Source organism: Panthera leo, chromosome A1, assembly GCF_018350215.1.
Source record: "Panthera leo isolate Ple1 chromosome A1, P.leo_Ple1_pat1.1, whole genome shotgun sequence".
Lineage (NCBI taxonomy): Eukaryota > Metazoa > Chordata > Mammalia > Carnivora > Felidae > Panthera > Panthera leo.
Genome location: NC_056679.1, coordinates 137356273 through 137383741, shown reverse-complemented (window position 1 = coordinate 137383741; position 27469 = coordinate 137356273). Strand labels below are relative to the sequence as shown.

Here is a 27469-nt window from a genome sequence, read left to right as displayed (position 1 = left end):
ACTATGCAACATTCTCATTAAACAGGCAAGTATGAACGATCCAATGAAACATGCGATAAAGCAGATGATGGTCCATTGAGAAAGTTCAGTGTAGGATATACTAATTGGAAAAAGAGCAAATAACGGCATACACTAAGGAATTGGCTTTATGAAATATTAAGAAAATGGTAATTAAGTTGCTAAAATCTATTGACCTCAGTCATTGACAGTGGTTTTAATAATTAGCCCCTGCCCTTTGGATAAGGAATAATGGAAACATTTTCTGCAGCCATTTGTGATAAAATGAATCCACTGAATCTCTTATCAATTTAAGCTATCAACTTGATGAGCATAATCAACTACTTTTTGGTTTACTTAGAGTAGAATCATACTTAGAACATAAACTTATAATAAAGCCAATTTGTAAATGGAGCTGTAACAAATTCACAAGCTGATATCCCACAAGAAACTTTAATATACATTACATTCAACATTTATTTGCTGTTATGCATTCACATTTAAAAATAAATAGGAAGTTTCTTCAGGTTCAACAGTAATTTTATAATGGTAAGTGTTCCAAATCTGAATGTCATGTATAGGTACTGCATTCTAAAGATAAAAACCCGACAAGATTTCATAACCATCCTAATACATACATTTTTGTACTTTACAGCAAGAAAAATCTAATTCGCTTTATAAAATAAACAGTACCCATACAGCCAAACAGCTATATAACTGTTTCATAATTGAAAGATTTCCTTCCATACCAATAAACATATCAATTTTCATCACATTAAAATATAAGCTTTCTATAATTAAAACATATAAAGTTAAAATGCCTTTGAAAACAAATTTCCTTATTTAGAAAACCTTATTTTAATCTTTGTCCAGTATTTCGGTAAAACCCTCACTGGCTATATTTATTCAAATTATCTTAGGTATATAAAAGAAAAGGATGTGCCTGATTGAAAATAAAATTTACACCTTTTATCACTATTAGCAAAAATTAGGGAGGGTGGGAAAAAAAAATCACCCAGAAATGTGTTCTATAGTATGGAAGGTACTCTTTAGTATCAACATGCTCTCTATCAATGCAAAAGAGAAACAAGCCTCCTGAATAAAAATCCTACAAGGTACTGCCTAAGTTCTCAATTTGAAGGAAAGTATACAATAAAATACAAAATACACATGCCATTGTTAACCAGTTAGCCACTACTACAGTGAAGGATATTTTTGGCCACACTTTTATAGATTAAAAAGAAAAATTACTTCCCAGCTGCCAGTTACTCTCTGAATTAATGTAAAATTAAAATTCATACTGTTCAGTAGTTATTTTAGCTGGGGTCCATTTTAGGGAGTATTAAACACACAGAATAGGAAAGAAGTGTTTTTCAAAGTCTCTGAAAACTGGTTATGGAATACAGTTAAAACAGTACGTATCATTACGGAGAATCTAAAATAGTTCTTACTAATAAGCTGGGTTTCTAAAGCTAGCTTTGCTTTGGTTTCTCTACGCATCTTAACCTTAAAGGCAAATAATTTTCTCTTCACCATAACAGTTCAGTCATATGGTACCTGTATTCTCTAACAACGTCTTTGGTGTGTTGGGTCTGTTAATGATTTCTACAAGCTGGTGCAACACCATAGGAATATAAGGCTGCATCTCTATACCTAAATCATCCCCAAAAGAGAAAACAAAAAAGAAAAATTTGAATGTTAAAATATCAATGGAAAATACTTTGCTCCCTCTATTCACTGTGACACAAGTTAATAATAAATATATGTATATAAAATTCATTTAAATTATAAAGAAAAAGCAATTCTAAATATACTAAGGCATCTAACAATTTATACAGTGCTTTTAAAGGGGAAAAAGATCTTACCCATTTGAATGGAGATTTCTCCAATTGCCCATGTGGCATTATTGCAGACTGAAATGAACTCTGGATTTAGGTTGGTTCCCAATATAGGCATGAAATCAGCTAGAAAAAAAATTTTTTAACAACTATGTAGTAAACTTCTCAACAGTAGTGTACTGTGCTTTAAAGGAAATCTACTAGGTGGAAACTGAAATCTAGGCAAGAAATAATTTCTAAAAGGTACGGAGAGTATTTATTTTAAGAAAGTGAAAGGGGCATTGAACTTTCTATGAAGTAGAAGAGGAAACAGAAGTTTTGGTCTATTTGACATATTATTAAAAGAGTTGGTCAAGAAATCTCTCATCATGAGACAGAAAATTCAAATTAAAAATGAGGAAAACTTGATACAGCTTTCTTCAAAGCTCATTTTTTCACACAATTTTTTTTTTTTTTTTTTTTTTTTTTTACATCAATGGTTTTGGCTTTTAAAGTAACTTTTACCTTAGTGCTCAGATTATAGTCTCTAAATTTTTTCCACTGAAAGGAATAAAGGCTATCAGAGAAACATCTCATTGCAGGGTAAAGGCAGGAAATGTACAAAACAAGCCTGGACTATTTTGTCATACCAGGAAGGACTAAGGAGCCCATCTGATTAAGCTCCCACTGCCAGTGGTAGGACAATTTGAGCATCATGAATTCATACTGACACTCAAAAAAGAACCAAACACAAACAAAAACTAAACTCTGAAACACAATATAGATACCTGTGGAAGATGCTGGGAATCAATTCATTATTTTGAAAACTGGTAAACAAAGAGAAAGAATCAAGTAATTATCCTGCCTCCCCTATAAAGTTTGTATCTCTCGGTAATAAATATACCAGTATGAAAAAGGACTCTATGTACGTATTCTCACTATTAAATGAATTAGAGTATCATCCTTTTTTTAAACCCCCAATAAATTCGTGGATTTGAGACAGGGTTTCTAAATCTCAGTAATACCAATCATTTGGTCCAGATCATTCTGCTGTGGTGCAAGGGGTGGGAGGGGTCGTGGCAGGGGTGAGGGGCTGGTGAGGGGCAGGGCACTGTATCATGCATTGTATGATGTTTATCAACATATTTGCCTCTACCTACTAGATATCAGTAACACACCCTCAGTGGTAAACAAAATGTCTCCAGACACTACCAAATGTTTGGGAGGGTCGGGGGTGTCAAAATTGCCCTGCTTGAGAAACCCTAACCTAGAAAACAATCATAGCTGATAACACAGAGAGAGGGAGAGAGAGAAAGAAAGATAACTAGACATGGTGTACCTCCTGAAGAAGATACACATCTATATACTCTTAAAAAAAAAAAAGAAATGAAACCCTTCATACAAGTTTAAATTCATAAAAACTAAATCGGTGGTAAATATCTGTAGAACAAGCTTTCCATAAAACAAGAATTGATTACACTTTCATTTAGAGTAATTAGGCTTAAACTTGAGGGTTTAATACAGAATATTATTCAAAGTTCAGAAATATAGTTGTTATTCAAAAGCACAATTGGGAATTGGACGAAGCTGGTTAAAGGCTACAAACTTCCAATTGTAAGATAGCAGATCTTAAGAGTTCTCAGTAAGAAAAAAAAATCTTTATATTAAGGCGATGGATGTTAACTAAACTTACTGTGATTTTGCAATATATACCTATTTCAAATCATTATGTCGTACACCTGAAAGTTATACAATGTTATATGTCAATTATATCTCAATAAAACTGGGGGGGAGGGGGGGAATGCCAAAAAACCCCAAAAAAGTGTATCATAAGTAAGAATTATTCAAAACATTGGGATACAGATATGAAAGAAAACCCAAAACCCATTTAATCCATGATTTTGATAGTCAAATCATAGTTGATGTTATTTAAGGAATCCTTTATTATCATCACAAAAGGCTAAAACAAATGCTATCCTACTAAAATAAAAACAAATCATTATTTACTTTTGATGTAAACTGTTTGAAAAGTTCCCTAGGATATCCGAGAAAGTACACTGTTTTATCATGAGAAAACCTGATTGTTATTATTTTTGGTTACCTCTAATCCAAAAAGAGGCTATTCAAAAATTATCCATAAACTGGCATACAGTCCCAAGGCTTCACAGGTGGCATGTCCTTTATACTAAATATTTTTCCAGCTTTTCTCCAGTCACACAAGTGCCTAATGAGCTGCTGTAGTTGATGATGAATTCAAAGGAGCAAGGGGGTTCCCATCCCACCTGCTTCACTCAGAGCACCTTTTACCAGTAAAATGCATGTTTATAAATGTTGGGATTCCATGACATTTCAGTTTAATACAAAAACGTAGCTTATGTAAAACTATTGTTAAAAATCACATCACAGCAGTAGAAAATATTCATACCTATACAAGGCTTAACATGCTGAAAGCAAGCTTTCGTCAGGTCACCTAAGAGGGCGAAGGAACTCTGTCGAACTTCTGGCATTTTATCCTACAAGGAATAAGAAGTATTAACCCCAATGTAACACAGAGAATCATGTCTTAATTAATTTTAATTTAACGAGTCTCACCTGCATGCACTGATACATTAGTGTTAGAATGTTACTTCGGGCTACCAGCTGTTCAATGTTGCCTCCAAGTCCTTCAGCCAGGCCACTGAGTAAATCAAGAGCCACTATCATAAAATCTTTATCTGGAGCCTCATACTGATCTGGTTGAGCATTGTTCAGCTGAAATCAGACAAAGTTTTAAAAGACTTACTTTGAATCAATTACATGAAAAAAATGTGTATGCATTATGCCTATCCATAGAAAAATGTTTATGATGCCCGGAGGGCAGATATAAGTATTTTTTAAAAATACCATGGCTTGTGCAAGAGTCTTCTGTACGAGGTTCACACAACGCTGGTACACAGGTTCACAGTATGGAAGGAAACCAGACTGCAGGGCTGTGGCAACTGAAGATAGGCACTAGAAAGAATAAAGTACAGAAGTAAATTTCTGGGTACCATAAAATTATAACAAATGCTTTAGGAGTGTACTCGGTATAATTCTGGCCATTTATTAGCCTGCTCTACTATTCTATAATAGCAGGTTATCTTTTCAAACCTCTCCTTTGGATGCCAGCCATGGCTTTAAGTTTGCTGCTGGTAAGGGGAAGCCCCCCTCCCCACCCATCAACCAATCAATAAATAAATATCAAACCTCAAGCTGGTCAGAAAGGGTATGAAGTAAAGTCTCTCCTACTAGCACCAAGTCCCAATGCTACTTCACGTAAGTCTGAGTATGTGTGTATATACAATACATTAACACATAAAATAATTTGAACTATATTAATTATCATGGTATAGCTCTGTATCCATACAAAGAAATGTAGCTAAATTCACATGACATATATATAGGATCCATTACGCTTTTTCTATTTAACAGTATTTCTTAGTATGGTTGTAACATAATTAAAGTAAGAGCAGTTACATACTTACTCAGCATTTTAACAGAAATGGTTCAGGATGCAAACGTATTAACATTTTACTTATCATGCACACTCAACACTTCATATTTAGACATGTTGTTTTTGCTGAAACACTACTATTAGAGTAATGGTTGCCAGCTTAGCATACCTCTAGTAAAGGGAAGAGATCTTTATCTTCATCCTTTAACATGTTCCATTTCTGGATCAGTGGAGGCATTAGCATCTGAATATATTCCTATTTATAATGATGAAAAACACATAAAGCTCCACTATCATATGTAAATAAGTCCAATTTGGGTCTATGAAAATTAAAATCCACTTAGAGTAATTGTGTAAAATCATTACAGAATGCCTTGTAAGATTGAGTCTGTTCCTCTTAGCACCTTTAAAATTTTTACTTTTGGCCTTATCTTTTAATTTATATAATCTTACTCTATTCTTAAGTCATCTTCTATCCTTCTTGAAATAAAATGCGTACAAACACACCACTACAGAAAAATCCTTTGATCAAAATAAGGGATAATTCCTGTAAATTTTATTCTGAATTTTTTTAGTTCTGGAACTTGCAACATGTAATATGGCTCTTGTTGTACAGCATGTTATAAATGATAGGTAAACTTACAGGGGCATTTGTAGAAAAAGATTGACAGTCATTTACGTGTCTTTTTTAAACGTTAGAATCCATAAACAGCTAAATACTAAATAAACAACAGTAATCATGTAAACAAGAGGCACAGATTCTAAAGGCTCTAAGACATTCAGAGAAACACTCCCCACGCCCCAGCACACAAAGCAAAACCAACATCAAAGCAAACCCATGAACCAAGTGTCTTGTACCGTTTTAAGTATAACTTATAAACACAGACCATTTCTCAAGACTTCTTATATAGCAATCATAAAGATGTAATCTATTCTTCTGCTGGGAATTTTGAGCTATAATGAAATTCTATTATTTTAATCCTATTTAAACAAATCCAATTCCATCACCTTCTTCTTAACACTACTAGAAACAAGAGTTTGGATTCTTAGCCAAACATACCTCCTCTTCTATACTGCTATTTAGCATTTTTAACTTATCCAATTTCTCGTTGTTTTACCTTAGTATATATTCCCCATACCTGTAAGTTCCAGCAAGAAAACACAGACATTTAGATATGGTACTCTAAAGCTACAATGTTTATGAAGTGGTGGATAGAAAAATACTTGGAATTAAAAGTTGAAATCCTTTATCCCTTTTCTATTTTATAAAAAAATTTTCATTTACTTAAATGAATAAAGTTTATTTATTTATTTTGAGAGACCAAGAAAGAGAGCAGGTGAAGGGCAGAGAGAGAATCCCAAGCAGGCTCTGCGCTGTCAGCACGGAGCCTGATGTAAGGCTTGAACTCATGACCTGTGAGATCAGGACTTGAGCCAGAGTCAGACGCTTAACCGACTGAGCCACCCAGGGATCCCATCCCTTTTCTAAAACGTGTTGGTGCATTCATGTGATATACTGATATAACTTCCACACCAAGAACATATTTATTAATACCATCTAAAAAGTAAAAATACTTGCTGCCTTTTAAAGATATACATTCTTAAAGTAACTAAGTGTTCACATCTCCCCAAACATTTTCATTTCCACATACATGTTAACCTACTGATTTTAACTATGCTAGAATTTTTTTTTTTAACAGTTAAGAACAGATACTCACTGGTTTGTTTAAATGATGTCCTACTGAATCTGCTAAAGTTCCTATGGCATCATAAAGAATGAGCAAGTTCTTATGCTGGTATTTACTAAACGCGAAGACCAAGGTATCAAGTATATAAGCAAGGTAAGGAACAAGTTCCGTACAAGCCTCCTCTTCTAGGGTAGCAAAGGCACTACAGTTAAAAAAAGAGAGAGAGGTTACTGCTGTTGTAGAAAAGGAATAGGTTATAAAAAAGATAGGAAGCTACCTCTATAGTTTATACAGTATCTATTTACACTTTAAATGCCTATCTCCTTATCTCACCAAAACAGAGGCTTATTTTTATTGTTTCTCCCCCATTTCTTATCCTTTCCTTCAAAGAGGCTGTCACCTATGTGCATCTGCTTCACTACAATGGTAAAATCTAAAACTATCGTTGGTTCTTATATTCAGACATTCAACAAATTTATCTGGTATTTATTATTTAGTCACTTAGTGCTGGGAATGCAGCAATGAACAAGGAAGAAAACAATGTCCCCATTTTCAGGGAGCTTAAATTCTAGTGACCGGTCCAGATGAATGAAATCAGAATTAAAAATGTTAAACGAACTTGCACCTTACCCTTCAGATTACATACTGAGTCACAAAATGACATTTTTAACAGTTAGTTTGAGATGTATCGGAACAGAGCATCATGACCTCTTAAATGTTTCTCTTAGCAGGAGAGGGGAAATGGGATGATGCAGGTGGTCAAAGGGCACAAATTTGCAATTACAAGAATAAATTCTGAGCACCTAATATATAGCATGGTGACTATAATTAATACTACAGTGTTGTACACTTGAAAGTTGCTGAGCATAGATCTTAACCCTTCTCATCACACAGGAAAAGACAAAGTCTTTGTCAACTACGTGAGGTGAGAGATGTGCTAATTATCTTGATCTTGGTTACTGTTCCATAATGTATATTTTTATCAAGTCATACCACTGTACATTTTAAATATGTGGGTTATTTTTGCCAACTTTTCCTCCACAATTCTTAAAAATGTTGGTCTAAGTTCTACATTATACGTCAGAATGCATAGTGCGTTTATTACTACAAATTTACCGTATGTATGGCTTATCTATTAACACAAATGTACAAGAAAGGAAAAAACTCCAGAGTCTGAGTAGTTACCTCAATTTAGACCTAAATTTGTCTGGACTCTTAAAGTATACCTGGCTCTTCACTTCTAAAATTAAAGTTTGTATTAGCTTCTATTCTACCCACTCAGGGATTTCCTAAAATGACAGGCTTAAACCATTTGTTAGTGAAAGCCCCATCTTAAATTATAAACTGTTTATGTATTTCCTTTACAGCACTTGCCAGGAATTATGATTATATAGTTATTTAGTATTCTGTACTAGCCTCTAAGTTTAAAGATGGCAGGGAATGTAAACCGCATTTAATATATGCTTAACAACTAGTAGAAAGTTTAAAAAAAATACAGATTATGTCTGTAGGAAAGCAAATATAATTTGTATCCTCCCCTCACTTCAAAAAAAAGAAAAAGAAAAAGAGTGCTATTCATCACCCAACTCCCTTTGGTTCAACTTTCTTTCATCTTATTACGAATTAGAGGTATCTCCCAGGTATTTCTGCTTCACATCTGGTAAAGTCCAACTCTACTTAAATTCACACTTTTTCAACAACTGTTTCTTCTTATAAACAAAGTCAACAGTAAAGAAATTCTAATTAAAAAGTTAGGACCTATAAATATGTCAGGCCTTTTTAGAACACAAAGGTTTGTCCCAGAAAACTGGAATATTTATAGTAATGAAACTAACTGCTCATGTGATATAAAAACACAGCTCCAAACATGACCAACAGAGTAGCTACTGGGGTAGATTCACTAAGTGACAGATGATACGTGACTGCACTGTGGGACTTTCTATGGAGTTGTTGACCTTTAAAGTAATGATGTGAATCTACCCAAACTTTTGTTATTCCTTCAAAAGCAAGACTCCCAACGTCACCACTCCAGGTGTCTGTGAGAATCAGGGTAAAAGAGAATTCTACTGTTATCAAAGCCACTGAGAAAAAAAGAATGAGTTGAAGAACCAGCAAAGAATGAGGTCTAGTTGCTTTACATTTGAATTTGCAAAACCACCAGGTAAAACCTATAGATGACAAAAGCTCCACTAATGGTTTAATACTAACATTCCATCATGGAGTTAAAAATTAATTTCTCACTGAAATACCCACTCGAATGCCCCACAATGAACACTGTTATGGATTTGTCCCACCTGCAGGCAGCTTCTTGTACTCTCTTGTTGCTGTCCAGGATTCGCTTTAGCAATTCTGTCATTAATGGCTTCAGGTACGTATCGGGGGGCTGGCTGACTACCCAATGTGCATAGCGGCTAAGAGTCCAGCACGTTATTGAACGCACAAGAGCCTTTTTATCAGAGAGGCACTGAATAAGGTGAGGAATGAGCTCAGGCAAGTATGGAATCATGCCTTGCATGCAACCTGGAATAAAAAGTAACAAATCTTGCAGAAAGTGCTAACATTCGGTTACAATTATTTCAAATGAATACTAAAATCATACAAGCATCCATCAAAAACACTCAGATTATCTCCATTACAATAAATATACTATAATAATCTGTTTAAAATTAAGGAAAAAAAAAAAAAAAAGGAATGAGAGCTAACTGCTCCTAAGTATCTTCTAGTAGGGTTAGGAAAGTTCATTTTACTTCTGCTACACAAATTACAGCTTTCAGAAGTGCCTGTAAAATACTTCAATTTCTTGTATATACAGGCTTACAGCTAGGACATAATAACGCTTCGTAGAGAATGAGGAGACTCTCCTACCATGTTTCTTACACTTACCTACGGAGAACATGATTTTTCTAGCAATGGGGATGCTTCTGACATTAGTCCTCTCATTCTGTTCCCTTTACTGTAACAGAAGCATTTGTGAACTATCTGGGTGTTGTTAGAGATAAGCCGGTGGCTGTTAAAGAACAGTTCACTGTTAAAGGTAAAACTTATCCTAAGATGGCTTCTGAATTCAAATATCTTTTTTAAGTTAATGTAGATCATAGTATTGTCTATTTCACATCAGCAACACAAGAGAGTATGTGAATTCCAGACTGAAGAGTCTGCTTATAGGGTAACACTCTTTAAAGTGGGCCATCTGCATTAGTGCCTGTAAGGACTTCACAGTTCAGTTCTGACTTAGACTTACCTTCAGCAATTGCTCCTAAAACCAAGATGCCGGATTCTTTAACAACCCATTCATGATGAAAAAGTAATTCTTTCAAAAGGGGCAAAATATGTGGCAAAAGCTCATCACGATACACATTTGCAAGAACATCTAGGGCAGCAGCAGAACATTTTCCTAAAGAAATATTTAATTCAAAAATTTTATATTAAACTCTATTATCATTAACTCTTATTATCATGACTGTTGGTTACATGCATGACACTTTATTCATACATCTACCATTTCAAAGAATTTAATTAAATAGGACACAGTCTATCTCTATAAACAAGAAATACTTTTTTATGACCAAGAATGAGCAAACTAACCTGCAGCAAAATGTGTACATTTATTACTTCTACTTAACATTCTTAGGGCTAGATCATTCAGAATCAAATACATAATGACTTAGCGGGAGGTTAAGCAAATAAATCTGAACAAATCACCAGCGCATGAAGCATAAAATATGCTGGAAAGCACTCCCTCCAGACAAAGAACTATTAGCCAAGGAACTATGTATCAATCCAGATTTCATTTAATGCAATAATTAAGAAAACAAAATGGTAACAAAAATTAGGTATAAAATTTTTTTTCCAATGTGATTAGGCATACTAAATAGTTGATCACAAACTGTTAAACAATAGTAAAATCCTTTTTTAAAAAAGGCTGTTAAACTGGCTACAAGTAACACCTTACATAACAGTAAGAGTCTTAGTTATACTGTATGGCAGAACCATACCAATGAGTATTAAATTACCATGAAAGAGAATGAAATCTTTATATACTGATATAGAATGAGTTATACAATAAATGGAAAAGAACCAAGAAAGTACACAAAATCAATTTCATTTCACTGCTGTAAAGTCAACCTCTTCTCCAGGAAAAGGTATACATGTTTTTTCCACAGGTACACAGAAAAACTTCTGGAAAGATATAAAAATGGGTGGGATGTGAAGGGGAAGTAGTTCCTTTCCCCCAACTCAATGAACATTATTACTTTTGTAATGTTATCTACATTATAATCTGAATCCATCCTGCTCCCAGCCTACAGGGATATATTGGGAGGAGGTAGAGTAGCACCTCACTGTGCAGTTTTTTGTACTTCATGATTTGTTACCCTTGGTTAAGTGCAGTCTAAAAGCAGATGATCCTCTTTTTAAAAAATTTTTTTAATGTTTATTTACTTTTGAGAGAGAGAGACCGACGCCAAGCAGGGGGTTGCAGAGAGAGGGAGACACAGAATCTGAAGCAGGCTTCAGTCTCTAACCTGGTCAGCACAGAGCCCGACATGGGGCTCAAATTCACAAACCACAAGGTCATGACCTGAGCTGAAGTCACAAGCTTCAACGACTAAGGCACCCAGGCACCCAATATAACTGTTCTATTTTACTATTATGATTGTTAATCTCTTATGATGCCTGATTTATACATTCAACTTTATCATAGGTATGTATGTATGTACATGCGCACACACACACACAAAATAGTACTTAGAGGGTCTGGTACTATCTGTGAGTTTCAGGCACCCACTGGGGGTCTTGGCACATATCCCCTCGTGGATTACAGGGGGCTACTATAATTTGTGGCAGCAGTGAAGACCTCGTGTTCTCTTGTGGGAGATTTGGAGCCCAAGATTAAATATGCCATTAGTACTAGCTATGTTAACCAACTTTGGGCAAGTTTCTCTTTTTGCAGTTTCCTTACCAACCTAAGGCTGTTGTAAGATTAAATGGGATACACATGCCAAGTCCTTGGCCTAGTGCTGGGCACATTGGGCACTCTAAGGAACAGAAAACTAAATGGGCAACAGAGGAATTAGCATTATTTAACCAAATGAATTACACAGTTCAGTCTGATAATTCATGGCTTTAACTGTTTCATCAGTTATTAGAAATCCCAACACTCTGAATTATAGCCGTGGTTCTTAACTAGGCATAATTTTGTTTCCCAGGGGACAATGGGCAATGTCTGGAGACACTGGTGGTCATGACAACTGTGTGTGTGTGTGTGGGGGGGTGCTGCTCCACGTTCTACAATGTACACAACAGCCACCACAACAAAGAACCATGTGGCAAAATGTCAACAATGTGGAGGTTGAGAAACCTTGAACTAGAGCATGAAACTTTAAGGACCAGCACAGAAACAAAAACAAAACACAGGTGTCTAGATTCCTCATTTCATTAGTGTGTGGGGCGGAATGTTGGCTCAATAGATGATTTCGATTTGCAATTAAGTTTGAAAATAAACAAGAGTTTTAAAAACTTCATTTGTAACTTTGAGAATGAGAAAACAATTTATATTATTTTAGCGTTATCCTTGATAATCAACAGGCAAATTATCATGAAAAATAAGTTTATATCAAGAAAACAGGAAAACCTTGCGGCCAATGTTCCTATCTTATAATGTCAAACAAAATGTACGGCTTTTTGAAAAATGGCAGTTTGAGGTAAGAAGTCTCTAAGAAGCATAATCACATCTACTAGGATAGCTATAAAATAAGTGACAACAAATGCTGGCAAGCATATGCAGAAACCACAACCGTAAGATAATGCTGGTAAGAAAGTAAATGATGGCGCCACTGTGGAAAACAGCCTGGTAGTTCCTCAAAAGCTTAAACACAAAGATATACCATATGACCCAGTAATCACACTTCTGTCTATATCCACAAGTGAAAACATATGTCCACACACAAACTTTACATTAACATTCTTAGCATCATTACTCACAATAGCCAAAAGGGAGAACAAAATGTCCATCAAGTGATGAATGGATAAATAACATGTGGCATATCCACACAATGAATTATTTTTCCACATTAAAAAGAAATGAAGTGGGGCGCATGGGTGGCTCAGTCCATTGAGTGTCCGACTTCGGCTTGGGTCATGATCTCACGGTTTGTGAGTTCAAGCCCCGTGTCGGGCTCTGTGCTGACAGCGCAGAGCCTGAAGTCTGCTTCAGATTCTGTGTCTCCATCTCTCTCGATGCCCCTCCCCCACTCGTATTCTGTCTCTCCCTCTCTCAAAAATAAACATTAAAAAAAAAATTAAAAAGAAATGAAATACTGATACACACCATAACACAAACAAATATTGAAAACATCCTAAGTGAAAGAAGGCAGTCATGAAGGACCACATATTGTATGATTCCATTTATAGGAAATGTCCAAAATAGGCAATTCCAGACAGATAGAATAGAGACTGGTAGTTGCTTTCAGCCGGGGGACTGGAAGAAATATGGGGAGCGACCTCTAATAAGAACGGGGTTATTTTTAGGGTGACGAAATCATTCCAAAATTTACTGGGGTGATGGTTCCATAACTCTGAATATACGAAAACGACTAAATTGTACCCTTTAATGAGGGCACTGTACAATTATGTGTATGATTTCTCAATGAAGTTGCTATCAAAGCAGGCAACTGTATTCTTCCCTCTGACTTACTTAGATTCCAGTCAGAAATTGTATCGTCATCATCAATTTCATCGTCATCATCGTCTTCCTCTTCAATTCCATCTTCATCGTGCTGCTGAGCCACTGTCCTCGATCGATGAAAACGTGGCCTTATATCTTGTTCACTATCAGGAATTGTTTCATCTTCTTCAACATCACCCTGTTTTAAGAAAAATTTTGATAATACTCAAACAGCATTATAAGCTAATAACATGTACATGCATAAAAGAATCAGAATAAGGAGAGATGGTGCCATGCACATGGTTTTGAAGTACACCTCTTTGTTAAGAACCACTCTCCTCTGTGCAGAAAACAGTTCTGTGTTAAGGGGAGAAGGAACTATCATGTAACACATGTCAGGTATCAGGCACTTTTAATCTCATTATAGTATTGCCTCCCATCAACTGGTATAATCTAGAGTACCTGAATAAGACTGAGATCATATTCAATATAGCTTAAAATAAGCTACAAATAATTTGAATCAAGAGGAAATTTCTCTACTAGTGTCACCATCTGGTTCCAATGAAGTTTTAGCCTATGTTATCACTCAAACTCATCGTTTGCTTCTCTGCACTTTGCAGCACATTATACGTAATAGGAAATAGATTTACACAGGGTCTATTTTAAATAAATGTTCTATCAGTCAACTTCAAAGATTCTCTAAGTCAAAAGAAAAAAGCTTCCCTATTTATCAGAAAAGTTTCCTTACCTTAAGAAGGATAATATCTATATCTGAGTACTTCATGCCATTCACTAACACAGGAATCAATCTATAAAGAGAGAAATTCATGAAACAAAGAACTAAAGATTTCCTAAGAATTTTTAAGCAACCTTAATGACCTTTTGTAGACTAGTAATACCGAAGAGCCAACCATCCCTGCCAGTACTGTCTTAGGGCATATTCTGTGATGTCTGCCCTTTTCAAATGACAAGTATTCCTCATTTATATCCCAGGCCTTTTACATACTCATGCATGGGATCTGTTGGATGGAATCTTAGGATAAGGTAGCTTATCAATAGTGGTTAGAAAAAGAACGAGACACCAAAATAAATTACAGTATAGTTAAAATGAAACAAAAACATGTAAAAACACATATAGCATTTGAGTTGCCATTTAAGTTAAAAGTAATGAGATTAACTATGTAATTACTTGTATAAAGAGACTATCTAGGAAAGATATACAAGAAAATGGTATCTTTGGAGAAGAAGCTGAACAGACTAAAAAGGGATAAAATTAATCATTTATTTCTACATAGTGTGACATTTTCACAATGAGCCTACATTATTTGTACTTCTTTTAATAAAAGAGAGGATAATGTTCAGAATGTTAAACATACTAAGTCTAAAGTAAGTTATCCAAAAGAAATAATGCAAAAAAAAGAAAAAAAGACATGAGGTAGGCTCAGTGCGATAAGTGTCTGACTGTTGGTTTTGGCTCAGGTCATGATCTTATGGTTCATGACTTGGAGCCCTGAATGGGGCTCTGCACTGACAGCACAGAGCCTGCTTGGCATTCTTCCCCCTCCCCTCCCTTCACCCCAGCTCTCCCCCATTTGTGCACATATGGTCTCTCTCAAAGTAAAAAAAAACTTAGGGGCACTTGTGTGGCTCAGCCGGTTGTGTTCAACTTCGGCTCGGGTCACGATCTCATGGTTCATGAGTTCAAAAGCCCCGCGGTTGGGCTCTGTGCTGGCAGCTCAGATCCTGGAGCCTGCTTTGGATTTTGTGTCTCCCTCTCTCTCTGCCCCACCCCCTGCTCTCACTCTCTGTCTCTCTCAAAAGTAAACATTAAAAATAAATAAACTTAAAAAAAAGAAGAGCTCTATCAAGAAGATCATAGCCTTTGATAAAAAAGTTAGGAAAATTTTAATTTAAGAAATTAACCCAAATTTCCTATAAGAAAATAGTTTAATCAGGATATCATATCCAATCTAAAGTATTAATGTACTTATTAAATCAGAACCAAGATGTTTGTAAATATGGAATCCCAGGTATGTAAGAATAGTTAAAAAATTATCAAAAAACATAATAAAAAGGTCAAAACACTACAGTTCCTTTGTAGCTATGAGAATTTTAAGCTTTGATAGGTTTCTTAAGCTTTGATGATTTCCTTTCTCAGTGGCCCATTACACACTTAAGAGTCTACTGAGGATAAAAGGTTATGGGAACACTTTGGAAACATTAAAAAAGTCCACAGTTCTCTGCTTCTGAATTCTACCTTTAATAGTTCTGGGTGGCTTGGGAAGTGTGAATAGCCAAAAGAAACTCATACTCATGACTACCAGCTGTGGGACTTATTAGTAAGCACTTTCCTTATAATCTAGTGAAAAAGATATTATGATCTTTTTACAGATGAGTCAGCTAAGGCTCAGAGATGTTACATTATTTCCACAAGGTCATTAATTTTAAGTAATGGGAGAGTCAGAATTCAAAACCAGTTTGGCGTGACTCCAAAAATAATTTTGTTTCCCTACAACAGATCTAAGAAATTCTCACTCTCTACAATAATGTCTTAGGCCTTTGTAGAGGCCTTACTTCAAAGAGTTACATCATCTGACACCAATTAAATAAACATGTGCACAACTAATTTTGGGTACAACTCTACCATCAACGAGATAATTTTGTAAGCCCTCATTAACTAAAGGAATAATAATAGGGAAAAGAAAGCAGTAAGATTCAAAATTTCCTAGACAGGTAGAAAAAATATGGGCCAGCCACACTTTCATGTTTAAATCCTTTCAAATTCTAAAATACAGATTAATATCAATTTAACATTACAGCTAATATAACACAGTTATATAAAATTTATAACAAATAAAACCCTATTTTATAAGCTACAGGCATTTTGCAGAGACAGATCCATTTGGATCACCAACAATTAAGTCATCTCTGTCAATAATTTGGGGGAAGTGGGGAGACAGATGGCAGACTGTGAAATAACATGAGGTGAGGTAAAGAAGTAAGGACAGTGAGCCTCATCTGTTCTTCTGAATCATTTTTAAGACGGAAAAAATTCAAGTTACGGAGAAAGAAGAGAAAGAAAGTTCAAACAGAGAAAAGTATATATTCGATGGAACGAGGTACCTGAAGAAAAAATTATGCTGTCCAAGACCACTCACGTGAAAATATATCTTTAAGTTTTGGGGCAAGATGAAGGGTCACTTGTTTTTCCTATAAAGCACAAGTGCTCAGAACGAATGAAGAGAATTCAGAAGAGTGATAAAGGTTTGAATGGCTGCTCTACTGAATGGAAGATAAAAAGTGACCTGGAATAAGAAAAACTGGCAGTGTGAAGGGGCCACTTGACATCGAAAACCATGCATTTCTACAACCATCAATCCTGGTGGTGTGACTTCCCAAAAGCATTTGACAGGAAGCAAAGACAGTTTATTAATCCAGAGCAGGGGAGATGCAGGGTAGCTAGAAGTTTATGGTCAATATAGTTGATTTGTGAATCATGAGGTCTGTGCCAGAGAAAGACAGAACGAAAAGATATGCAGGCAATAAGGGACTGATAAAGCTGGGTAAGCAAATCAAATTGGAAAGTGAGATATGGACATTAACTGTGACCATGTAGCAATATGGCGTTTGTCTGAAGAATTCCCATCTTTCAAGGCAGACCACTATTTTTAGATCTAATTATTAAGGAGCCTTCTCCTGAAGCCTCATGCAGCCCAAAAAAAGAGAATTTTTCTTTTTTAGAAAAAAAATTAAGCACTACGCCCAACATGGGGCTTGAACTCATGATCCTGAATCAAGAGTCCCATGTTCTACTGACTGAGACAGCCAGGCACCCCAGTAAAGAAATTTTTTCTTTTTAATGTTTTTATTTATTTTTGAGACAGAGAGAGACAGAGCAGGGGAGGGGCAGGGAGAGAGGGAGACACAGAATCTGAAGCAGGCTCCAGGCTCTGAGCTGTCAGCACAGAGCCCGACGCAGGGCTCGAACTCACGGACTGTGAGATCATGACCTGAGCTGAAGTTGGACGCTTAACCAACTGAGCCACCCAGGTGCCCCAAGAGAGAATTTTTAATGCAGTATCACGGAAAGGCAACGACGTCAATACCAACAATGAATGTTTACTGAGTCCTTAAATATGTACTTAGCATTACTTGCTTTACATAGATTAATCTGAACAGTGCCAGGAGGTACTAATATTAATGTAGAAGAATAAAGGTGGGGGAAAAGCCAAAATAACTGGGAATAAAAAATGAAATGAGGGGCACCTGGATGCCTCAGTCAGTTAAGCATTCCACTGGTGATTTTAGCTCAGGTCATGATCTCACAGTTTGAGTTCAAGCCCTATGTTGGGCTCTGCATTGACAGTGTGGAGCCTGCTTGGGGTTCTCTCTCCTTGTCTCTCTGTGCCCCCCCCCCCCCCCCGGCTCACTCACACATGCACGCACTCACTCTCAAAATAAATAAACATTAAAAAAAAAATGAATTGCTCTGCCAGATAAGAAAATATATCATCAAATATTCAGTAATCAAAAGAGATTAATATTCGTTAAAACAAAAGAAAAAAAAAAAAAAAAAGGAACAGATTTTACAAAGCCCAGAAACACATAAAAGAATTTACTGTCATCCCTCGACACTCTGGTGCTTTCTATATGAGTTCATAACAACACAGTTCTCATTACATATACAATTTTTACTCCTAAGCAAACATTTTTTGCTCATAATAAACATGGGGCTGATGAACAGTGCTATATTATTATGTTTCCTATTTCAGCATCAGATCAGTGTGGTTATTCTCCAGTCCTCAAAATGCATTTTTACGATGAAAAATAAAAGTAGCCTTGTTTTATATAAATATGGTTCCCAAACCAATGGTTCGGAAGATATATGTATCAAACCCAGTTATGGCTGCCTTAGGTTATTTAAGGTCTGCAACAATTAGCATAGAAAAAAAGATTAAGTTCTGCTCTTTTAGCCTGATACCAAGTTCTTCCTTGCTTTAAGGATGTTTAGGTTTTATTAGTGTAATAACCAAGTTGGAGCATGAAGTTATAATTGCTTATTAACAATACTTCCTAATGTTATAGCTTGGGTTTTCATGATAGAATTTCTTCAGTCTTTGTACGAATTAATGTCTGCTTATATAACACTAAAAAAAAAAAAGTTTTATTTATTTTTGAGGGAGAGAGAGAGCTGGGGAGGGACAGAGAGAGAATTCCAAGCAGGCTCTGCACTGTCAGCAGGTAGCCTGATGTGGGGCTTCAACCCACCAACTGTGAGATGATGACCTGAGCTGAAATCAACAATCAGATGCTTAACTGACTGAGGCACCCGTTTACATGACTTTTTGAATTATATGGTCCTACAGTAAGAACTAAGCACATCATAAAAGTGGCATCACAAGTTAAGGAGAAAAAAAAGTTACTTATCTGGATTTCCTAAAGGAGGAAAACCCATTTAGCACACCACCTTGCACTTTACTCCCTAATAAACTCCAGACTGACTAGAATCAAATATAGGTACAACTGCTGCTTTCTTGGTGGAAAAAGAGAAAGAATGCGACAGATATGAAAATGAGAACATCCAAGTAACATAAATATCTGGAAAAAAAAAGTTAACCCACCGATACCATAACATACTAAAACAAGTGGTTTTGTTTTGCTCATCCAGATGACTAAGATTACAGAAATGGTAATGGCCAGCAGAAGGTTGACAGGATGGGATGCTGGTGGTGGCTTATAAATTGGTGTAACTTCACTACAGAATAATTTGTGGAGTATTTACGATCCTTTGACTTTGGTAAACATCACTTGTAAGAATTCTACCTGAAAGAGATAACCACTTATGGACAAAGAAAAGATGCTGACTCCAGGATTACTTATAATTTTTAAAAAAGGGCAGGGGTGCCTCGGTGGCTCAGTTGGTTAAGCATCTAACTCTTGATCTTGGCTCAGGTCATGATCTCATGGTTCTGGAGTTAGAGCTGACAGCATGAAGCCTGCAGGAGATGCTTTCTCTCTCTCCCTTTCTGCCCCTCTCTTGCTTGTACTCTCTCTCAAAACAAATAAATAAAACATTAAAAAAAAAAGGCAAATGTAAATATTCAACAATAGAAGGGTCGAATGTAAAACAGTATGCACACCATGATGGAATAGTATTCAAAGCTTAAAAACTGAGAAGAGGAAACTGCACAATATACAACTGAAAACAGCAAACCACAAAACAGTATAATCAAAATTTTAAGTACTGAAGAGAGCTAGATGCCATGTGAATTGCTTTTACATAGTATCAAATTTAATTCTCCCCAAACATTCTGAATAAATGTTATTTGGCATATGGCACTAACATACACAAAAAATTTTTCAAAAGAAAGTTAAACACTACTTTTATTTTTTTTATTCAAAAAAAATTTTTTTTTCAATGTTTTCTAAATTTATTTTTGAAGAGAGACAGCATGAGTGGATAAGGGTCAGAGAGAGGGAGAGACAGAATCTGAAGCAGGCTCCAGGCTCTGAGCTTTCAGCACAGAGCCTGACGCAGGACTCAAACCTCAAACTATGAGATCATGACCTGAGCTGAAGTCAGACGCTCAACTGACTGAGCCACCCAGGCGCCCCAAGCATTATTTTTAAAAGTAATTGACCTTAACACATGTATCAAATCATTACGTAGCAAAATTAATACAATGTTTTAGGTCAATTATGTCTCAATAAAAGTGGAAAAAAGATTAAAAAAACAACCTGATATAACAGCATTCAGAGTTAGAAATAGGCTTAATAATAGGCTAACCAAAAACCTGATAACATCACAACTACCGGAAAATTACATTTGGGGAGAAAACCCCACCCAAGTCCAGTCAAATTAACAGGATTAAAGGGAAAAAAAAAAGAAAAAAAGGAAAGAAAGAAACGTGCCACAAATTATCCACAATTAAGATTATGATTTAGAATAAACCACTCACATGTAATTAAAACAAAAAAACAACCCCAAAAACCGCTTCTTGAAAAATCTCTTTAGTTATAATCGACAGTTATACCAAGTAAAATTAAGTCTAACTCATTTAGAATTTCATTCCCTAACGGCAGAAGAATGCAATCTAAAAATGCAAAAACGAGGACTCACTGTTAAATATAAGAACAAGGTAGCATTCAGCAGAATGAACACTTACTTAGGAAGATGCCTTACGAGTACATCTTTGCATATCGGTTGCTCAGCCAAAGTGAGCCAGAATTCACAGGCTTCCAAAGCCACATTTTCATCTTGATCTTGCGTCCTCTGGAGCATGTACTACAAACAAAGCATTAGTATTAATCAGTTTAAATCACACAATTAAAATAAACCTTTTTCCAGCAAGCTAATGGTCATCCTCTGCTGTGGCCTTGAACTAGTGATTCTCAACCTAGGCTTTGGGTTTTTAAAAGTTTCTGAGTCAATTCTAAAATGCAGCCAAACTGAAGAACCACTGGTATAGAATGTTGCTTAATGAAAAGTGTCCTAAGCATGTCTGGCCTATCTGCTTCTGTACAGGTGTATTTTGGTTTATGAAATGTATTTAACAAACACTGTTTTCTTAGAAACATCAAAATAAGAAAGTCCATTATACCTTTCTTTAAAAGGAAGAATCTTTTTATAACGTAACAACTCAAGCTGTCTTTTGTATTTTCACGAATATAAAGTGACATATACATATTATACAATTACAAAAGTTAATTTTTTTTTTAATTTGGAAAGAACTAGTGACATTTCTTAGTGCTACTATAATTTATAGTTTCCGAGAGAATAGGTTTATCATGTCCTTTGAACATGCCAAGCCAAATTCATTCTTAATTGTAGGAACATCTGATCATAAAATGTATCCAAATTTTGTGTCTCCCCCTCTTTTAAAAAATCTTTTAAATCTTTTAAAAAATCTTTTAAAATATGCAAAAACAAAATAAATATAATCAAAGGCACTCATAGCATTTCCCAATGTATATGGGCGTGGAAATGGCGTCAAATGATGGATGAAGCTTTTATACACACTCTCTCCCTGACTGCAACATCTCACAGGGCTAAACATGGCAACGCAAAAGATGTGATAGGCCAACCCCTACTACATTCCATACTATGTCCTACTACCAAGCTCAGTATCGCTGAAGAATCGTAGAACTCTACGGTTCTACGCTGGCTTCCCAGCTATGACATGGCCCTAGCAAATGATAAAATAAAGGTCTTTAACTTTCTGGTTAGCTCCAGCTTTCACTAAACTTTCAACTAACTCCACCTGATTCTTCTAAGCACTTCAGAGAGAGTAAGTTCATCAGAGAAAATGTACCTTATTCCCATTTAGTGCTGCTACATACCTTTGTTTCTACAACGACCCTTCCATACACTTCAGAAAAGGACTGGCTGTGCACTATCAATGCTAGCCTTTTCCTAACAGGTCTTAGACCCCACCCTTTAAAAAAAAGATTTTCTCTCTCTCTACCATACAAAGGATCTAAATAACATTCTCACACACTTGCCAAGCTATATACTACTCACACACAACTATATCCAATAATATGAAAACTAGGTGCTAGAGTTTGACACTAGCAGTACTGAGTACTGCCCAAACAAGTTATTTTGTTCTAATAATAATTTTACCTTGGTGCTATGTACTACTTCCTTTAAATATGGCTAATCTATGATCAACATACTCAGAATTTCCTAGTAAAATTATTTTAATTGCATAGGGATTGAAAGTCTTAAAAAAAAAAACTATAGCGATATGTCTTCTCAGAAATTTCACTGTTACCATAAATCACAAGTGGATCAGAATAATTTTACCAGTAATGGGTGGAAAACAAACACTGTAATTCCAAACTCCAATGACACAAGAATGTGCTACTTAATGTACCACAGTTTTAGTGATCACTTAGTCTAACCCATATCTGATAAACACAAATAATTTAAACATTTGTTAGTTATTCTGGTTAAAAGCCATCTATTCCTTACTTTTCCCTCTCTATACACATCTTAAATCTCATGAGAGAAAAGTCACCATAAAGATAACTTATAATTTTAAGGCCATAACTGGTTTCATTATTCATCCCCAACAAATGTGTTAAATAAATTGTTAAATAAATTTGACATTATGCATTTTTATCTCAAGGATTTTCTTGGGGGAAAAATGAGGAGAGTGTCTTTAAGTTGTTTGTATTACCTCAACTATATTATGCATGTGAGGAAGCAGGCGATCCATTCGAACTTCAAGCAACATCACAAGTGCCCGGCACACATTTTTCCGTACCTCTGGTTCTTCATCACCAGCCAATGCAAAGAGGTTCTATTGCATGAGAAATTTTTCTCTTGTTAAGCATTTCAATGTATTAGAAAGGTTTATACATAATAACCAGTCATCTGTAAGTTGGTAACATTTAAAGAAACTCTAAGAAGGTACAAATAAAGATGGAATTAATTGGCCTGAAATATTAGGTTATAAGACAATTAATTAAATGTAGGATGATAATTGTCAAAACCCATGACTTTGGTAAATGACCTAAAGCCATTCTTTTGGAGACAGTATGATTGGTTGTGGGTTTTGTTTTTTTTATGTTTATCTTTGAGAGAGAAAGAGAGAGAAAGAGAGAGAAAGAGAGACAGAGAATGAACATGAGCAGGGGAGGGGCAGAGAGAGGGGGCGACAGAATTTGAAGCAGGTTCCTCGCTCTCAGCGCTAAGCATGACACGGGCCCACACTCAAACCCATGAACCATGAGGTCATGACCTGAACCAAAGTTGGCCACTCAACTGACTGAGCCACCCAGGTACCACTGATTGGGTATGTTTTAAGGTAATTTTAGTTTGTGAGAATAAAACCATGTCATTAGGACATGGGGCATTCATCTCCCTCACCCAGAAGAAGATAATCTTCAAAATACAATTTAATTTTCCTTCAAAATTACGGTCTGTCAAGAGATTATTTCTACCAATCCCAATTCTTAGGGTAGTAACAGGTACAAATTCTCTAAAAGTATCAATAACTGGGAAATGTATGCTGAGTTTCCAACAACTTAACCCCAAACTACTTATTGTTCTCCAAGCCAACTACTGAAAAAATAGTAAAAATAGCAATCAAGATTACGTTTTCCCAAACAGGTTTGTCACCAAGGTGAGGGGGCAAAAAGCCTGAATAAACAACAGACTATTTCATTTAGTCTTCTCTAAGATGTTGTTATACAATTTTACAGATAAAGAAGTTTAGAAGTTACATAACTTGCTACCCAGGGGGCATCTGAATTTGGTTTTCATGGAATTTTAAGTCCAGATTCATTTCCTTATACCAATAAGCTGTGTTTTGTAGAGGTTACAAAGTGGACATATAAGAAGTAGAAACAGTAACCCTCTCCCATCTCATTCCTGAATTTTACTTTATCTACACATACACATGAATTATAATAAAAAGATTATTTAAAAAAATTTAATGTGGGGGCGCCTGGATGGCTTAGTCGATTCAAGCATCCCACTCTTGATCTTGACTCAGGCCATCATCTCATGGTTTTCTGAGTTTGAGCCCCACATCGGGCTCTGTGCTGGTGGTGTGGAACCTGTCTGGAATTCTCTCTCTCTGCCCCTCCTCCACTCGTGCTGTGCCACCACCCCCCCACTCAAAATAAATAAACATTAAGAAAACTTCGATGTCCCACAATCTTTAAAAACAAAAAGCCAAAAAACAAAAAAGAAACAAAACCAAAACCAAAAACTAGAGAAACATCTCCAAACAGATGAACTTGAAATCTTATTACAACGGATAAAACAATGGAGAAGTTCAAATATCAAATGTGACAGTATGTGAACTACTGATGTAGAATTTTAAAAGCTTCGATCTTCGATTTCCCCAAGTCCTGCCTCTGCATCGGATGCTTTGAAACCTCTACAGTTCCTCTTTTCATCAGATAGATATATATTTTACACAGAGAATACTCTGACAGCATTGCTTATAGGTTCAATACACATTCTTCGTTAAATTTAATGTTGTCTTAAGTATGAGAATTTAGCTTTGCCAAGATAGGTCTTAGCCACATAATAGTAACCAATACACTTTTCAGTCAATATTGTCAGACTCAGCAGACGTTGTAACACCTGCCCCTGATAAAAACAGTAATTCAAGAAATAAATGATCTATTTCTTCATTTAGCAAATGGTTATCGAGGGCCTACTATGTGTCAGGTGCTTCCTATGGATGTTGACTGCTCTAGTAGGATGGAGAACTAGTTGAATCTTGTAGGATTATCAAGTAGGAAAGAACTGTTAAAATGGTAATGGAACACTAATGGAAAAGATTTTAAAATGTTGGGATGTTCTTGCTCCACTTGCTGAGTATGGTCCTGTGGAATCTTTGTTTTCTGAGGGAATTTAGTATCTTTTATTCTAAATTATATTTCTGTATAAGATATTGGTGTATCTATCCCTGTTCCTGTTTTAAGCTATGAAATAGCTCTGGAATAGCAGGCTCTGTTCCAATTTAGTTATAGCAAGTATCTTTTTAACAATCCAACAAGGTAAATTATTAGCCTCATTTTACAGAGAAGGTAATGGAAAACATGTTAAATAATGTGCCCAAAGTTAGCAGCTGTGGAGCTGAGATTTGAACCCAGGCAGGCTGACGCCAGACTTTGAGATAATCCACTACCTTCTACACCAAACCAGACTGAAAACACCTTGAGGCATAACATTTATTTATGTATCCCTAGCACCAAGCACAATGCCTAATTCACAGTAGGACTCGGCAATATCCACTTAAGACTCGTGTTTTAGTTTCAACTTTTAAATGGCTAGAGGATCCTTATGGCTACTACTCATAGTCTACTGGTAAGATATGTTCAGAAAAAAGCTTGTCAATTTAAGTGATGAGGGAATAGATGACACCATTTTCCCTTCCTTTCTTATAATTTCCCAACAAAAATTCTAGCAGGATGGCCTCTAAAATTTTTAATAGCTGGAAAGGAATGAACTATTAAACTCTGATTTAATGAAAATAAAAGTGAAATGCTTAAGGAACTTTAACAACTTGTTTACAACTGTGGTGATCAAGTGGTAACAGTTCTGAAAAAATCCTGTTGCTTAGGGTTCATGGCCAGAAAATAATGCTGTTGTTGCCTTTCTGCTTTTATCGAAAAGGTAAAAGGGCCTTTAGAAATACTTGACGAGATTTAAGAGTCAATTTTTTCCATGACACCTCTAATTTTACAATGGAAACCAATGGAAAATGAAGCACCGTCCTTTTAGTCTATGCCTTCAGATTCTTTATCAAGTTAAGATGATTCAAACTCACCAATGTTTCATGTTTCAAATACTGCAAAATAGCTGGGAGACTTAATTTACATTTGGAATTTGAATAGTATATTCAAACAAAAAATTTGATAAAATTTGACAAACAAAATACTCAAGATATTAAACACCCAAATTCCATAATCAATGTTTGTATCGTTAAAAAAAAAAAATCAGTAATAGAGGAAAAGTGCTTTTATTTTTAGTTAACAAAAATCACAAAGTCTACACTGTATCCAAGTTTAATACTATCAAATAATTTAACATTTTCTAACTTCCCCAAAAGCAAATGGGGGTGGGGGAAGGGGAGAGAGACAATCTTACCTCAATAAAAGAATCAATGTGCAACATCAGAGCTTGAGTCCTACTGATGATAAACTGATTGACACATGCAACAGCGTGAGACCTAGAAACAAAATTTAACATTTAACACATGCTCACTGCAGCATTTTCTATTTACAGAAGATTGACAAGAACTTAAATACTCCTTCGTAAAAAAAATTATGGTGTATGTAGAGCCATAAATGTATGTATTTATATATATATATGGCACACACGAGTATGAATCTTAAGTGAAAAACGCAGGGTGCAGAACATTACATTAGTACTTCTCTGAAAGTGGTGAGACTCAAAAAGGACATGTGCATATTTTTAATAGTGGATACCTCTGAACAGTGGGATGGTGGGCAGAGGCATAATGGATATATATAATGGGTACATATTCCTTTAAAACTAAAGACGTAGTTGGGGCGCCTGGGTGGCGCAGTCGGTTAAGCGTCCGACTTCAGCCAGGTCACGATCTCGCGGTCCGTGAGTTCGAGCCCCGCGTCAGGCTCTGGGCTGATGGCTCGGAGCCTGGAGCCTGTTTCCGATTCTGTGTCTCCCTCTCTCTCTGCCCCTCCCCCGTTCATGCTCTGTCTCTCTCTGTCCCAAAAATAAATAAAAAACGTTGAAAAAAAAAAAAAAATTTGAAAAAAAAACTAAAGACGTAGTCAACTCAATGCCATAGCAACTCCTAATGGCACTACCTGTAAAAATATACCCATAATCCAATCACTTCTTAACCACCTTCACTTCTTCCCTAGTCCAAGCCATGATTTCCTATGAGGATTACTCCAATAAGATCACATTATACCCTTGTTCAGATTTCTCCAATAAAACACAGTCTATATTTTCTACCAAAGATCAAATGGTAATATTTTAAGATTTGTGGGTCACATAAAACCTCTGTGGCACATTCACCCCCACCCCCAAACATAACCTTTTTAAGTATAAAATCATTCTTAATTCATATGTTATGGGCTGAATTTGGCCCCATGGGTCACAGTTTGCTATTGGCCTAGACATTCCACTACAGTGTGGTTACTCCCTACGTTTCCTAGTATGATGCAAAGTTTTCTTTTTTGGTCAGTGTAAAAGGCTTGTTCCTAACTCTAGGACCTTTATACTTGTTCCCTGTCTTAAATGTCTTTCCCCTTGACCTTTCAAAGATGCGTTACTTTACTTTGTTCAGAGTCTCTACACAAATGTTACCTGTACAGT

The 27469-nt window shown here is 35.8% G+C and overlaps 1 protein-coding gene across 4 annotated transcripts in view; it reads right to left on the bottom strand.

Moving 5' to 3' along the window:
- Window positions 1-27469, bottom strand: part of TNPO1 (transportin 1) — a 90624-nt gene that overhangs the window by 10206 nt on the left and 52949 nt on the right. For all 4 annotated transcript variants that reach the window (XM_042940790.1, XM_042940803.1, XM_042940798.1 and 1 more), the window contains exons 7-20: window positions 26252-26333; window positions 22821-22943; window positions 20805-20923; window positions 14387-14447; window positions 13669-13837; window positions 10216-10368; window positions 9269-9494; window positions 7005-7176; window positions 5456-5542; window positions 4698-4805; window positions 4407-4565; window positions 4240-4327; window positions 1863-1961; window positions 1555-1650 (exon numbers count right to left, since the gene is read on the bottom strand). In XM_042940790.1, coding sequence (XP_042796724.1) covers window positions 1555-1650; window positions 1863-1961; window positions 4240-4327; window positions 4407-4565; window positions 4698-4805; window positions 5456-5542; window positions 7005-7176; window positions 9269-9494; window positions 10216-10368; window positions 13669-13837; window positions 14387-14447; window positions 20805-20923; window positions 22821-22943; window positions 26252-26333 — 1742 coding nt within the window. The remainder of the gene's footprint in view (window positions 1-1554; window positions 1651-1862; window positions 1962-4239; window positions 4328-4406; window positions 4566-4697; window positions 4806-5455; window positions 5543-7004; window positions 7177-9268; window positions 9495-10215; window positions 10369-13668; window positions 13838-14386; window positions 14448-20804; window positions 20924-22820; window positions 22944-26251; window positions 26334-27469) is intronic.